This window comes from Hippoglossus stenolepis, chromosome 18 (assembly GCF_022539355.2).
Source record: "Hippoglossus stenolepis isolate QCI-W04-F060 chromosome 18, HSTE1.2, whole genome shotgun sequence".
Lineage (NCBI taxonomy): Eukaryota > Metazoa > Chordata > Actinopteri > Pleuronectiformes > Pleuronectidae > Hippoglossus > Hippoglossus stenolepis.
Window position 1 is genome coordinate 14,512,723 of NC_061500.1, and position 16,315 is coordinate 14,529,037.

At 40.5% G+C, this 16,315-nt stretch overlaps 1 protein-coding gene across 1 annotated transcript; it reads right to left on the reverse strand.

Annotated features, from left to right (window-relative positions):
- Positions 1-357: 357 nt before the first annotated feature.
- On the reverse strand, positions 358-12,263 carry prkaa1 (protein kinase, AMP-activated, alpha 1 catalytic subunit). The gene is made up of 9 exons (XM_035184617.2): positions 12,034-12,263; positions 9,948-10,089; positions 7,429-7,522; positions 7,003-7,147; positions 6,086-6,173; positions 5,768-5,992; positions 5,124-5,643; positions 4,559-4,685; positions 358-3,187 (listed from the first exon to the last, which is right to left on the reverse strand). The coding sequence occupies exons 1-9, from the start codon at positions 12,128-12,130 to the stop codon at positions 2,904-2,906; spliced, it is 1,722 nt and encodes a 573-aa protein (XP_035040508.1). The 5' UTR covers positions 12,131-12,263; the 3' UTR covers positions 358-2,903.
- Positions 12,264-16,315: the final 4,052 nt, after the last annotated feature.

Sequence of the window (16,315 nt, forward strand, 5' to 3'; positions counted from 1 at the left end):
CCTTTTAAAGTTCAGAGTTTAGTTCAATCACCTAAATATCAGTATTTCTTTTTCTTTTTATGGGACATCCATCCCTCCTTTCATCACATTAATATAATTTAACACAGACATATACCAGTTTTGCCCCACAATGATCTAATTAACTAAAAAACACAGAGGACTTCATATTTCTAACCCTTTCTGATCTGTTTGACATTCCTGGATTTGTTTACAACTAAACAAATTAGTAAAAGTAGTAAGATTAATGAGTAATATTGCTTAGTATTGTTCCTAAAGCAACTATAATATTAAATTTGTATGTCTTGAGGGTTTGAACATCGCAAAGGACTGCAGACATACAGAGAAGCTTTGGCAGAATTGTGTGCAATTTAGCAGTTTATTAGGCAGTTGTGTATACAAATGATTTCAACACTGTCCATTCAGATTTACACTGGTCGATCTAGTAGGGTCCCTTTACACACCAAACAAAAATAGAACAATATTTCTTTGAAGCAGTTTGAACAGACAGACTGACAGAGTTCACCTGCTAACAGTCCACTAGAAACTACTCTGTAAGCTGTCCAAAAGGTCACCGTTTCACACATTCATCTTTACCACAAAACCCATGTCAGCCATGACCGAGCTCTGTAATCAGACCTTGCAACTGCCCTTCCAAACTAAAACGGTTTAGTTTTTCCAAGATCTTCCCGAGACCATAGTGTGCATTTCTTTCCCAAAATCTCTGTGTCATAAACTCTGGTTTAAAAGTGAAAAATGAAGGTCAAATATCAACTAAATATTTAAGTCCAAACCAAACCTGTAGGACAGCAAGGAGACAACATGATCAATGTTATAGTCACTCTTTTTTGTTGTAATATATCTTTGAAATGTAAAGTTGTTTAGGCAAAGGGGATATTTTGGATTTTTAAAGCTGTGGAGAGCGAACACTGGAAACTTAAGAGACTTCAGCAAACGCTCTTGATAAAAAATAAAAAGGTTTTTTTTAAGTATCTGATATTACAATGAGAACATACTAAGATCAGAAACAAGGTTTATAATTTATGAAAAGAAAGATGAAATAAGTTTGATTGGTTTTCTCCTATTGTGGTTAGTTGGAAGTAGTTACTGATGTCTACAGCATTTAGCAACATCGAAACATAATTTCAAGTTTTACAGTCAAGATATTATTCTTAAATGTCAACACTTAATAATTTGTGTATTTAATACCGTCAATATAAATTGTGGACTTCAACCTTTATAAATGCAAAGAGGGGCCAATAATTCTGATCAGCACAGAATTTATAACTTTTACGGACATAAAAACGGATGAACAGTACTGATAATAATAAGGCAGCCAAACAGACACCACTTCAAACTTTAGGACTTTGGACAGGAAATGGAGGGAGACACTTCATACTTTTCAGCAGACTTTGAGATTGTAAACATAAAGTTCTGTCTGATATTTTGTTAAAAACTATAAATCGGCCACACATTCATGATCTCAATGCTTGTGTGATGTTTTTTCATTTGTCAGAATTTCAACATACCCGGCACGACTTAATAATTACAAGCTCACAAGTCTGTTTAAGGTTTAAATATATGTAAACCTTTTTCACCCCAATGTCAACTTTCAAGCGAATAATCAAAATCAAAGACATATCAAGAAATGACAATATTTAGGATGTTTTCTCCTGCCAATAGACACTGTCCATGCATTGTATGTAATTGCTGCTACTCAAATTGAGCGCCAGGGCCTCCACACTTGTGATCGATTGGCATTTACGAATTGAATGTAGGCAAAAGGCATTTCACTCAGTAATCATTCTGAAATCCTAATAATTAATCCAAAAAAATAAAGAAAAATACATCAAAATAAACTCGTTATTGTTATACGTGATGCTGAAAGTGATATTTCTAGATTTTGACTGTCATGGCAAAATATTTCTTATATGGTAAAAGCAGGCTATATTTATCTGGAACGACAATCAAGTATCAGAATAATTGTGATTGAAGGAAACAAAACTGTGATATTGATTTAAAAAACAAGACAGTAAAAAAGGAAAATATATACCATCCAGCAATAGATCTTAATGCAACAAAAGAAAGAAAAATCCATTTCCGACAGAACCAACCGTCTGTCCACTTAACGCACTGATAAATATATTCACCTCTTTATATATAAAAATGTTGGGGACAGACAATTTTCAAAAAAAATGTTTACAACAAGGACAACACTATGAAAATTTAGGTTTTGACAAGTCAGATTCACAAAAAGAAGAAATCCAAACATAAATCTGATGATGCATTCTTTTATCCCTGACACGAGACAGAAATACAGGGGTCATTGCACTTCTTCTAGTCCAATGAACGACGGGCATGGTGACCCCAGTTATAGCCAGTGCAGCACCCCGATACATCTGCACCACCTCTCTGATCCCTACTGAAAAACAAGAGCAGCGGGAGAGAAAAGGAATTTGTGCAAAAGTGCTTCCTGCATCCTACACACACACGTGTCTGCCACCCAACTACTCCAACCCTCAACTTGTGGCTTTCTTCTCTGCAGGCAAAATCTTGGTCTTGTCCTCTGCACTGGAATGCTCACTGGCTACAGTACAGAAAATTCAGTGTAATCACTTACACATTTATGTGTAGGTGGGACATGGACTTTTGCTTTTAAACTGGTCAGGAAACTGTTGCTCTGTCTTAGCTATTACGTAGCTTGTCATTCATCTTTTTCCAATAACCCCTTACATCCCCTGTCAGCTCAGTATACATCCCTTCAGCTTAGGGAACATCAACCTGCATCAGTGCCATGGAACAATCACTTCATCCTCAGCAGGGATGAATTGAGCCATGAATCGGTTGCATGCTTATTGCTATAAAGACACTCAGAGAGGATAAAAGGCTAGCGATTGTTTTGCAAGTTATCGTGCAAGTAATTTAATAAGATTCGCGCACATTTCAAAGAACTCGATGGTGTGGCTCCCGGGTCGTGGGACAGGTGCGATGTCCCCGCCTCCCGCTGAGTCAATGGATGAGGTTAGCGACGACGCTAAGGAGGCCTCTGCCGCCTTGGTGGGGTTCACAATGCTAGATGTAGGTGGAGTGTCAGCCCCGTCGACATCGCTCTTGATAGTGGTGCGGTAGTTGCCCACTGACCCAGAGCGGAGAGGGGTAGCAGTTCCAGATTTTACCTCCAACATATCATCTGAATGACACAAGACACAACATGTTTTCAGAATAAATTACACAGCCGTTTACGACAAACAAACTGTTATTTCATTCCAGATCAATAGAGCATAACAGTGACAGCCGCACTTTAGAACAGCTCTGGAAGTATTTTCTCAATTGGCTTTTCAGAAAATCCTTATAATCCAGGTATGAGATGAATTGTGACCATGAAACATTTGTTTCAGAGATAAACATTTTGGAAAACAGAAAAAGAAACAATGGTACAAGACTGTGCACATCATTAACTACGCATCCCATAAGCCATTGCAAATGATCCCTATCCAATGACTTCCCGTGCTTCTTGAATTTAACCTAGTCTTTTTGTTGTTTTCACCCCCATTGGACTCTTTCCCTCATCTTTAAAATGAACTGCAGAAAGGAAATCACGGTTGCTCTCTGGTTAATGTGATGTAACACAGATCGTAGCCTACATGATTTTCACAGTTGTGGTAAACATTTCCATGGTAACAGCGAGCTCCACCAATCAGAGGTGTCACTATTACACCTGAGAATTGTGGGTATTGTAGATTTTTCCCTTGACATTGAGAATAAGACACATTGTTTGATATCATAAAGACTTCTGGCTTCAGCAGGAGCAAAAAACAAGAGCTCGTAATTTGTGGTAAGTCTAAATGGATGGTTACAATATTATGGCTGATAATCAAAATATCTGTTCAGAAAATTAATGGATGAATTTTTAAGTCCAGAACCACGCCTGGTAAGAATGCTAGATATTAATTTTGAGAAATTAATGTATGTAATAAATAACTATAGGCCCCAATGGATTTTTTGAATTTGACTCATGAAAAATGTATTTAGAAGTCATTCATGTGGTAATAATAAGCCTTGTATTTGATTTGGTTAGTTGATAGAAATACAAGGTCACAACAATCAGCTTTCACTTCTGGTGAAACTGACTTTGCTTTTACAGCCCACAAATTTAGTCTCCCACCCTGTATGTAGCATTCCTTTGCTACGTTAAATGGCCCATAACAACACTCTTATCTCAGATTCTCCTTTGATCTGCCGCTCCGTACCGACACAGACTGTGCAAAAAGCCAGGGCCCTCCAGTCTGAGTCAATCATTTATGAAGTCAGCACTGACATTGAACTTCCTATTCTACAGGACAGAATCCAGGAAAACACATCCTAGATACGAGGAGTTGAATTCTGGTCTTACTAGTATGTCTTGCCAATTTTAACAGGTTAGTGTGGTATGAGACCAGTTTCGATGATAGACCGTTTCTTTTCAATTTCAAGTTCATTGGAAAAGTGATTTTACCCATCTTTCTGTGTTTTTCACACACATTTAAGTCAGGGAAATCCACACAGTACTTGTAAAACTTACCGTCTATGCTACGAAAGTCAAGGAGGTAGGTTCTACTGTCCACCTGGTAGAGTTGAAGGCTCATCTTGGTTTGCATCCCAGTGATAGGGTTCTTCCTTCTCACACGTAAATAATATGGATTCACTACCTGAAAACAATGAGTGTATAAAGCAACATATTTACTCTGATATCACAAATAAACTTCAATTACAGATAATCTTAAACCATAGAACCATGGAACTGAAATCTCATGTGTCTGGAATGCTAATCAAGGAAGATTAACAGTCAGCTTAAAATCATGATTCCACAAATGTTGTATTTCTTTGAACACAATATCTAGAGGCCTGAGACCCCTTAAAAAAAGACTTATCACTAACTGCTGTTCAACAACATCGGAAGGCATCAGTAATGTGATGTCACTTCAAATAAGTCATATCTCAGCAACAACTCCAAAACCAAAGACCATACTTTATGGAGGTCTTACCGACCTTATAAATTTAAATTTAACCGTTATATTCACTCAAAAAGCGGTTATTTTTTATATTAAGCATAGTATACTGCTGGAAAAGTTCAGCTTCTTCCTTACCTTCCACTCGTAATCCAGCTGTTTCATGGCACGACACACCTCTGACATGATATCATTTGGTCTACTCTGACTGCGGATTCCCAGGTGCCACTTGGCCCTCCTGACACCCTGGTGCTTGGACTTCTGGGGGTTCAGTTCGTCCAGCGTGTGCCGTGGCCTGGGAGGAGTCTCTGCCAGGAGGAAGGGTACGCGCTCTGGGTGGGGCTTGATAATGGCGGCCACAGCCCCACCAGAAGAAGTCAGGTGCTGGTCGTCTAGAAAAGAGTCGGGTGGGCTGGACGCCAGGTAGAAGTCCTTGGCTTCATTCATGATGCGACGATTGTCAATGATGAGGTGATAGGCGACGGCCAGCGGGTCCTGATGGTTGCGACTGTATATGCAGGTCAGGACCTCCTCCTCTGTGCACTCAAACTTCTCACACACCTCCTTCAGGGCCTCATCGTCAATCATGTTGTTGCTGTAGGAGGGGTCCTCGGGGAACAAGTACTTGGGAAGTTCCTGTTTGAACCACTCGTCCTCTCTGTAGGGGAAAGGGACATTATAATGTAATGCACTTGATTTACATCTTCACTCTTGTCTTCAAAAAGACAGGATTGTTAAAACAGTAATATGACTCCTTATGTATTAAGTCTACGCCGGCTTGCCTGATTTCTTTGATGGTGGCTCTTTTCATGGGGTCCACCTGCAGCATGTGTTTAAGGAGGCTTATTACGGAGGCGTCCAGATACGTTGGTGTGAAAAAGATCCCGTCACAGATCTTCTTAAAGAGTGTTGGCACGTGGTCGTCATCAAAAGGAAGAGTCCCACACAACAAGGCATAGAGAATGACCCCACTGCTCCAGATATCTACCTCCGGACCAGCATATAACCTGAGGACAAAAACCAAGAAACAATTCTGTATTCATGAAGGAAAAGTTTTACTAAGTTAATTCAGCAACACACGAAGAAAAGAAAAACATTACCTTCCTGAGATGACCTCAGGAGCAGCATAGTTTGGAGATCCGCAGCTTGTTCGCAGGAACTCTCCATCTGACATCATGTTTGATAAACCTGCACAGCATTTTACACAGTTATAGCACACATTTCAAAGTATTTCAGTTGAGGTTTTAGAGGTTCCTTCCCCACTTAAAGAATTATCTGTCATACAGCATTTCAAAGTAAAAACAAATGAGAATTTCTTGTGCTCCACCCTGTGATGCTTGTGCCACTGGAATTCATTTTTGAGTCAGTGCAAGATGCACATAAAGAAGCAATTTACTCTGTTTGATTTGCTAAATTATTCATTACAATCATCAATATCATTCCCACTATGTCGTGTCTATTTCAGCTTCTATGATCTGGTCACTGCAGCTCAAACTAAGTAAGGGGGAGATGCTCTTTTCTCTCAAATCAAACGGCTCAAAGAGAAATCAAACTGCTCTGACAAAATATAAATGAATGGATCCCATAAAAGATAACAAATATTATATTATAGTACTTTTTAGTATTAAAAAGAATGTGGAAAATGTACACTGAAATGGATTGGCTCTATTTAAGACAACAAAATACACTTTGCATAAGTAAATGCGACATTCTGAAAATAATTTCTTCTTATGTGCTTGAGGGGATTTATGCTGTAAGCTAATCTGTTGGGTTTTCTTGTAAAGAAACACTTGTGTTTAAATTGAGTGTTTCTTAAGGCTTATCAAACATTGATACGTTATGTAATTTCTCCTTCATAAAACATTTGAAGAGCTGATTTCTGAAACCTCGATTGGTTACATCAATAAATACATAAAAGCATTCCTCCCATTTGAGCTGAAAAACTCCAACACTGACATACAGCCATTCACCTGTCACCTGCTGAGGCCCCCTCGGTTTAGGACAGAGGCACACTCACCAAAATCGGCGATCTTGGCATTCATGTGTGCGTCGAGTAGCACGTTTTCAGGCTTGAGGTCCCGGTGCACCACCATGTGTCTGTGGCAGTAGTCCACAGCTGAAATAATCTGCTGGAACAGCCGACGACTCTCCTTTTCATCCAACTGTCGAGGCAGAAATGATCCGTTAGGTGTGATCTCAGTTAGCACCTCACAGCTGACTAAGCTGCACTTCCTGTGTTTTCATTTCTGTCCCAATCTCTGTTGGTTTTTGGTTCAAAGACTCTGCACAAGAGGCTGACAATGAGGCTGAGAACACATTACACTTCTGTCTTCTGGTACCCCCACTGATAATAAAATATACATGTGCTTCATACAATACGGCAAGACAGAAAGAGAGAAAGTACGAGGGACATTATTAAACCTGACAAGACATTTTGTATTACCTTTCCATTTTTGCAGATGTAGTCGAACAGCTCTCCTCCTGAGACATATTCCATTACCATGAAGATATCTGTAGGGGTGCTAATAACCTGATACCTGCAGAAGTGAGCACAAAGTTGAAATTATGATCAGAGCAAGTAGCTGATATAACACAATATTAACACAGAGAAGCATCTGTTATTTTATCAAAGAAACAAAGAACACAAACAAATAAATAAATAAAAAATAGGAATGTGAGCTTCTTCATTTCCTGGATTTAACTGTGGAATACTGGGAAACATAAAAATGTGGACAGAGGACAAATGCTTGTGTTCTCCATGTCTCACAAACAGAAAACACATCTCGGCCCATGACGTGAGTGTGGCTTTGCATCTGGTAAAATATCAGAGAATAACAATATAACTAAAACATCTTGTTATTTTCAGCCTTGATAATATAAACAATACTCCTTTAAGAAAAGCAATGTAAGGCATACTTTAGAAAAAATGTATTTCATTTCTGTTCATTGTTCTCATGCAAACCCGCCCTCTCCCTTGCCCTCAGTTGTTCAATACTGCACAAATGTAATTTTTAAAAATCCAACCAACAAACTACATGCTTGGTTTCTGTCTATGTTTTCCATCCAAGGCTTAGTTACAAATTCTTGCATTTGAAGCCAAGTTCACGCCACATGATTTTCAGCCCGATTTGCCAGTAGCAGATGAGTTTTGCAAAGCCCCTGATTGGCAGTCGCCCGCTGCCATGTGTCAACTCTTCAAAGATGTAAATACAGAGGCTTGCCTAAGAGTCACTGACGCGTCAAAGACTCTGATCAGATTTCAGACTTAATTTTGCCAATCAGAGTGCAAGGCGGGTTAAGGTGGTGATGGCATATATTGGGAAATCAAGCAATAACCATGTCAGGTACAAAGCAACACAAACTTATTGCAGCTTACATTAACTAAATCTGGCTCAGATGGATTCAAAGACAAAAATGTGGCCCGCTCTCTATTCTTCACGACTGATGGGTCAGTCTGTGAGCAGCACCCCACATCGCCAGTATTGTCCTGTAGTCTGAACTCACAATGACTGCAAGACTCTCAATCACAAGACAGCAAGTTGTGTAGGGTTAACTGCACAGTGATCTGTGGACTCAGCTTTAGTATCCACACTGGCACCTATCAGCCCCACATCTATTTACACTACAGTGACTGTGTGGCTTAACTTGCAAATAGGTCACATTTGTCCCCATGGCTGTCATGTACAACATCAAGCAGCAGAATAAGCTACAAGGACTGACCTTCCTGTCGGCTGTACAGAAACCACACTGTAAACTCTGCAGCTCACAATCCATAAGTTTCAAAACAGTGAAATGACAATGTGACAATGCCGACCTATTTATCCACTAGCATCGGCCCACTTATCACAAAACCAAAACACGTTTGCCTGAAATTAAAAGCCACCGTGGTTCCGGTGCAGTTTGTGCGAAGTCGGGAACAAAATGCATCTCCAAGTTTAAATTGCCCAACTTTTATCAGATGTGACAGATGTTGACTAACTGCTCATCTCTTGTGTCACAGTTGACACAAACATCCTGTAAAGCAGATGAGGCAGTGTTGTGTTACATTGCTACATCTGTCTTCACTCGACAGTATTCAGACGAGACAGGCGGTGCCGTTTTCTCTGCCCCAATATTTGTGCACCGTGTAAAAGATGGCTTTCACAAACACAAACACATGCACATGCACACACACACACACAGTTTACATTTTTGTGCATGCATAACATGGAGCTGGTATTTCTGGCAATTAGCCACACCTGCTGGTCAGTTTAATGAGCCCTTGCCGCCGTGGACATTCACATACCAGACAGGAAGTGCCGCTGCAATTTTCAAACTATATTTTCAGACCGGTGACAGTTTACCACTGCAGCGATTTAATGTTATCAGATGGAGTGTTTATTTCAGGCCAGCGGGTGTTAACTGAATAAAGCACCTGTGTATTAAAGCAACCACAGCGTACCGAGCTGGCCTCTAATCAGTATTGACTCAGTCAGTTCATATGTGTAAAGTTAAACAATGATTTGTTCTCCATTTTACAACTATTATCTCCCTGCATCAACTGTGTAGATGTTATCTGCACTGTTATAAATAACTTGAAACGAGACAGACACTGGGTCCGCTTTGACGGAAATAAATGTGGACAATTACTCTCTGCTGAAATGCAACTGCGCTTTCCAAACTACATTTGGTGGTTACTAAAATTTTCTAGTTGCTGAACTGAAAAAGAAGAGGTTGTATAGCAAGACAATGATGAAGCACTTTTGAACACAGAGGTCAAAAGAGGGGGATAAACAGACAAAGCAATAATGCGGACTTGGCAGAGGACTGATGGGAGTGGAGACTGGCTCAGGCAGATATCGTCCTAGATGGATACAGTCAAAAACGTACCATTAAAAGCCTGGAAATAGAATAGTGGGTGGTGTTTATGTGGTAGGTGGGGGGGATTATGGAGCAGCGAGCAGGGTGTAATCTAGGACTTACAGTTTAATTATGTGAGGATGCCTGAATAGCTTGAGGTTCTGGATCTCCCGGCGAATCTTTCCCACCACGTCCAAACTGCGGATCTTCTGTCTGTTCAGGATCTTGACTGCCACTTGGTGTTTGGTCAGCTCGTGTTGGCCCACTGTGGGATAAAAAAAGGATGAGAGCACATGAGTGACAATAGTAACAACCCAGAACACGGCAAAGATGAAACATACTACAGCTAAAGAAGGAATATTACACAATAGTGCTAAGAACTGTCACAAGGAAGCAGGAAAAACCTTGTATTTTTTTCCAGGAACTTAAGTGAACAATTTTAAAACATGATTTAACTGATTTCTTTGGCCACTTGGAGGCAGAATGAAAAAGTTACACATCTAACAGTGCCTTGGTATCATCACCTTATAGAGTTGATGTGGTGAACTTGTTTGAAAACAATCAAAAGACACTAAAAATGCTCTGCTGACGTGACTGGAACTGTAAAGTTACATGATAATTGTTTGTCTATTAGTTTGCAGGATTACGCAAAAACTACTGGATTCATTACCATGAAACTTGGTGGAAGGATGCAGTGTGAGTCATGAGATCAGGGTTGGATCCAGGATTGTTTTTCACTTTCTTTAACATTGTGAGATCGGGCGCTTACCAACTTCCTCATTGATTTATCAGAGAATATCAGACATGTTTAGGGAATGATATTTATTTGTCTCTACAGAGTATTCTTTCCAAATACAAGTCTCCATTTGACCTGCTGTGGATATAAATAGATTGACTATGGCAGACTTAAGTGTAAGGTGCTGTCTGTAAGTCGTGGAGTGGTGAACAAGCTACAGGTGCCTCTGCAAAACACGGAAATATACATGCAACTGTAACCTATTGCAAAAAGACCCAGTTCAATCTGAGCTTGTTTTTACCTTTTGCTTACCACGGTTTGGCCAAGGGCTCGTGAAGTTTGTTTTTAATCAGAGCCCGAAAGTGTTATCCTTCAGCTGAGGTGAAAACAACCTCAACAGCAGCACAGTCAGGAGAAAGGTATGCAAACATAACCCAAACAAATCAGGACATACTGTGCGGGGAGGAATACATATAACATGGGACTGGGTGGTGGGAAGACAGAGCTGTAGTACAGCACGGGAGTAAATACCGGGCTGCTGCAGATCTAATTTAACTACCAGTTGTGATAGTAGTTGCATTATTTACCAAGTTTCTTGCAATCAAGCCCATAATGATACAGCAAAAACTCCAGAACTGGGTGGTCCTTTTTAACAACAACAGCAGGGAGATGACTCACAGGGAACAACTGCGTGTTAACCAAGCTACTGGCCGTTCCTAACTTTTAGTAGAAGGTCTGATTTGGTATGTTGGGGCTTGGTCGTATATTCGTATGAGACAGGATGTGCTGTGGCGTAAGAGCCAGCAGCCTGTAGACAAGGTGAGACAAGTTCAGAGAGAACGCGAGGAAGTTTCCTAAAATCAGGTATTTCATCCCCATGATGATTCACATAAACTGGTGCATATATATATATTGACATTAACCATTCCTCCCAACGGAGTGACAACACAGGGCGGCTGGGGTTTGTCTCACTCCCTCGCTCCTCAGCCAGAAGAACACTGCCCCCTCTCACGGGTGGTAAATACAACTCACACGGAAGAGGAGTTACGCCCAAATATGACACCAAGGTGTAGGGACGTCCATTTAACGTGTTTGAATGTGCGAGTCGGAGAGAAGAGGCAGCTAAAGCTAGCACCAGTGGGGATGGGTTTACTTCCCGGTGTCAGTCTTGACAAGCGACTTGTGGCTCTGTGGTTAGCTCGCAACGCACCCGACGCTAACTCTCCGCTCATCGGCAGCGAACGAAGTGTCAAAGTGTCGCAGCGACGCGCCATGTTGGTTTGAAAAAAATGGAGTTGAGACGAACTAGCGGGACAACAAGTGTGCGCTTCCGTCCCCGGCGCTGCGACAGGTTAGCCGCGGCGGCAGGCTACGCTAGCAGCTAGGCTAGCAGCTCCCACTCAGCCACCATCTTCCTGTCGGCAGGATCCCCCCCCACACACACACACACACACACACGCAGGCAGACATTACCTTTAACCTTCCCGAACGTGCCCACTCCCAGCGTGTCTCCCAGGATGTAGTGTCCGATCTTCACTCTTCCTTCATGCTTCGTCTTCTCCGTCGCCATGTTCCCCGCGGTGGCCTTGCAGCGAGGTTAGCGGGCTGCGGGCAGAGACGGGCCGGACTCCTCTGTGCTCCGGCGGCTCGGCTCCGTGCGGCGGCGGCGGAGGGAGGAGGCGGAGGGAGGAGGAGGCGCGGCTCCGGAGAGACTCGTCACAGGCGTCTGTGACGTGGTGTGATGCCTTCAGGTGCACCCGGTAAACACCTAAATCAGGCCGTGAACACCAACTTCTCCTACGACTTATTAATGAAAATATTATCTATACAGCACATTTCATATGATAGTACATGTGAAGTGGAAATTCAAAATATTTAAATTAGTTTAAAAACAAATGTATATTCTTTATATCTATCTATCTATCTATCTATCTATCTATCAAACAAATACAAAATATATGTGTGTGTGTGTGTGTGTTAAAAAGTTTGAAATGAATAAAGTTGAATAAAAATAAATAAGACTTTGTAGTAAAGAAATGGAGAAAGATAGAAATACAACATTATTTAAAAGGAACTTGATTCAGATTGTAATAAAATGGAGGGGTGCTCTTTACCCACACTCTAATTAAAAGCTCAGGAATAAATATGTTTTGGTGTGTTCTTAAAAGAAGAAAAAGTTTGCAGCAGACCTCAGGTCGAGAGGTGAGAGCTGGTGTTTAATGACTGAAAGCACCAGGATGTATTAATCAATATGTGACTGACAGTAAACTGCCATTGCATTTTATTAGTGATCTACAATAAACTGCTATATCTGTCTAAATTCTTGAATTAATATCTTGCTGGGACATAATTTAAACCCTGACATGAAAGACAGATGTAATGCTCACAATCCATCTCCTCTAGTTGATGTCACTTGTCCATTCTCTGTCTTTTTACTTCTTTTTACAGAGCAGAAGACTCCAAAAGCAGCAAGAGCCTCCTCTGGTGCTCTCAGTGATGATTCTGGACTCTGCACAGAGCCGCTCTTACTGTATCACAAGACTCCACAGACTTAAAACCCTCATAGACACCTTGAGAATAACAATGAAGTGGTCAGCATGTGAGGAGCTGCTAAGTGGCAATAATGATTGACTATATTAGTGGATACACAGTGAGGAAAGCCACACATAGCTCCCTACATTGCTCCCTAAAGCTCAACGTCATCGACCTCACGGGATGTCCTCACAACTTTTGGCTTAACCCCAAAGTATGGTTCAAAGTACAGACTGAACAAACACACGTTTCACCCACTCAGTCAGTGAGTGATTATTAAAGAAGAGAGGCCTGGTCAACAGTTACCTAGACTCCCTTTAGACGTCTTGTAGGAATTAACAGTTGGTCCCAGTGATACTTTTCAGTGTATGTTTGTGTGGGTTTCTGTTTGCTGCTCTCTGTATACGCTTTGCCGTTAACAGGACCACAAGAATTTTTATATATAGTCTCCTTGTTTTAGTCAAGTTAAATCGGAGGGACATACAAACCATCACCAATTCAACATTTGAAATGAATACCCGCCAAACGACAGGGACAAAAAACACAGTACGTGCAATACAGGATCACTACATAAGGAGACACAGATGAGCCAAAGTCCAGTGTGTCAGGAAAAGTGCACAAGTCGCATCATTTGTGCAAATTCAGCATATTAATACAGCCAATAGGGGGTTTGAATCTCATAGTCTTATGCATAGGAACTATAGGGCTCATTATCACAACATAATTTTCAACAACAGCAATATAACAAAGGTTCATTCCACATATTTCTTGTGCATCGTGCACAGTGAGGAGGTACAATATAGAGCTGATATACCTCAGTTTTGTAAAATGTTTGTTATACTCTGTCCATAAAGAAGAGTTTAAAACTACAACCTTCCCTCAGCAGCAAAAAGAGTCTTTAAAAGAAACATTTATCGCGATAATTATCAATAGCGACTTGCCTGAATATTTTTTATCGTGACATAATTGACCATATTGTCCAGCCCTTTGTAAGAACTCTACATTCTTGTAGTGGCACAAACTCCCTGTGCAGGGTCTGGTCAGTACAGTCCAATATGGCCTGGACCTTCCTTCAGACATGATGGTCAGAGAGGTTGGAAAAGCTGATGGATTCAAGTTTCCAAACCATGCTGGAATAGAAAATGACAGAAATGATTCAATAAAAGGTCTGTAGAACAGAGATACGGTTTTGGTGCACACATTAAAAGAGTTCATAAGAAATAAAGATGTTTTTCAACCTTTCTGGAAATAGCCTCTGCTTACGCCTGGAAGCACAAATCATTGAATATAATATAAGAGTAATTTTCAACCACATCCATGTAAATAACTGGTCTGGGAGAAGGCGCTGACTGCTTTAAATAAATGTTTCCATTGTTTTGGATACATTCAGTTCACAGCGCATGAAGTCAATATAGCACGAAATAAATCAGCTGTTAGTTTATATCTCCTCTTGTTAGCTGGACATAAATACAGTTAAATATATATACAGTCTATGATACAGATGTATTAACCTACATTCCCTCACTAGTGACATCTTGTGGCTTCTTGTGGATCATGCAGCTGGAATTTGCCCCCTCTGTTAAGTGTGCTTGATCTTTCTTGTTTGCTGTCCAGTAATAAAAGAATGAATTCCCCAGGATGAGAAGAGCCGCTTCATTCCCCCAGACAGTGAGTCAAAGATCTCTGTCTATAAAGTAATTGTACAAGTACAACGACATTTCCTGTTACAGTGGTTATTGCATTTATCACAGAAAGTAAAGGTTAGTCGAGTTGTAATGACTAAACTGTGACAGGTTGAAAAGTCATTCAAGTGACTGAAGCAGCTTAGTGATTAACTGGACACTTACACCTTCGAGATTAGTCAATTGACTGGTAACTAGTTGTCAGACGTGGACGACGTATATTTGGTTTATGTGATATTTAAAAAGCTTCACTCATTAATCACAAAGAAAATCTTATAGATAGAGGATAAGTTTGATAAACCAACATATACAAATAATTATTTATATTAGATTAATAATTGATATTACATAAATGGCATGATGGATTGACATGTGCCATTGAGTCCTCCTTGCAACCTCACCTGCCACCTTTAAAATCCATTCCTAAATTTGTTGTGGAGGCTTTTTGTTGAAAAGACCAGAGATGGAAGAGATGACTGATATCACTGAGATGCAATGATGGCATCATCAAGATGGTTTTGTTCATGAACTCCAGAGTGACTCAACTTGTGTTATGTTTTCACAACCTGAGTAATTATCCTTATGATGATTAAAGTGAAGGAACAAAAATATCAGAGCAGTGCCCCTTTCAAAAATAAGCCATTTGTTATATTGAAATATGTGCTTTTAAATGGTATGCTCTCTCAGAATGAATGTCCTCTTTTCTCAAAAGGCATATGAGCTGTTGTTCTATGTACCTTACAAACTACATAAACTGCTGATAGGGATCTGAATAAAGCCTGAGCTCTAAATATTAGGATTACTTGTGGAAAAAAACATATTTAAGGTTTTTTTAGTCTATCAGTCTTTCACTTGTGTCGTGACATTAAATGTCCAGTAGATGACAGTGTTGACGCAAGAGAGGAGAAGAGGAGGATGATGCCCCAGGGTGCATTGCATAGTTTTACATTCACTGTTTCCACGTCTCTGGTTCCACTATTAAAGAGCAGTAACATGCAGTGAATCTACATAAATGACTCTTTAGAGCAGACTGAGCTATAAACACCCTGGTCACAGAAATAAAACAACAGAGGGACTGGGAAGGTTAATAAGGAACATTACTGTGAGAATCCTCAGAGTGGCAGCACTGCACCAGATACTGTAATAAGATAATCATCAAACAAGCCTGACACACTATCAGATGAAATGCAAAAAGATGGAGCAAACATAAATTGATGTTGCAGAGTTTCTTAGATTAAATTAGACCTAATGTGAACCCTGAGGTGTCGCCATCATCCTGAGCTGGATGTTACATTTCTCCTTCCATCCAACTCTGTTATTCCTCCACTGTGCCATCATAAGCTCCTGGCAGTTTGTTACACGGGACACTGATCATCGTTTTAATTACAAAGCTGCTTATTATAATCTGGCTGGATCGGCCTGTTAAAGAACTACCTCCACACACTGCCCGCTCAATGAAACACGATGCAAACAGGCCTCCACGTTAATAAAACAAGACACAATCGAGCCCTTTCATGGGAATGTTTGCACTGAAGCAGCTA

What these genes read in the sequence shown, in the direction of transcription:
- prkaa1 (XM_035184617.2), bottom strand. Translation starts at nt 12,130, where the DNA reads ATGGCGACGGAGAAGACGAAGCATGAAGGAAGAGTGAAGATCGGACAC. An exon ending in TGCCAAGATCGCCGATTTTG is followed by an intron (nt 6,174 to 7,002) that starts GTGAGTGTGCCT and finishes AATGCTGTGCAG; the next exon opens with GTTTATCAAACATGATGTCA. An exon ending in GCCACCATCAAAGAAATCAG is followed by an intron (nt 5,644 to 5,767) that starts GCAAGCCGGCGT and finishes TTTCCCCTACAG; the next exon opens with AGAGGACGAGTGGTTCAAAC.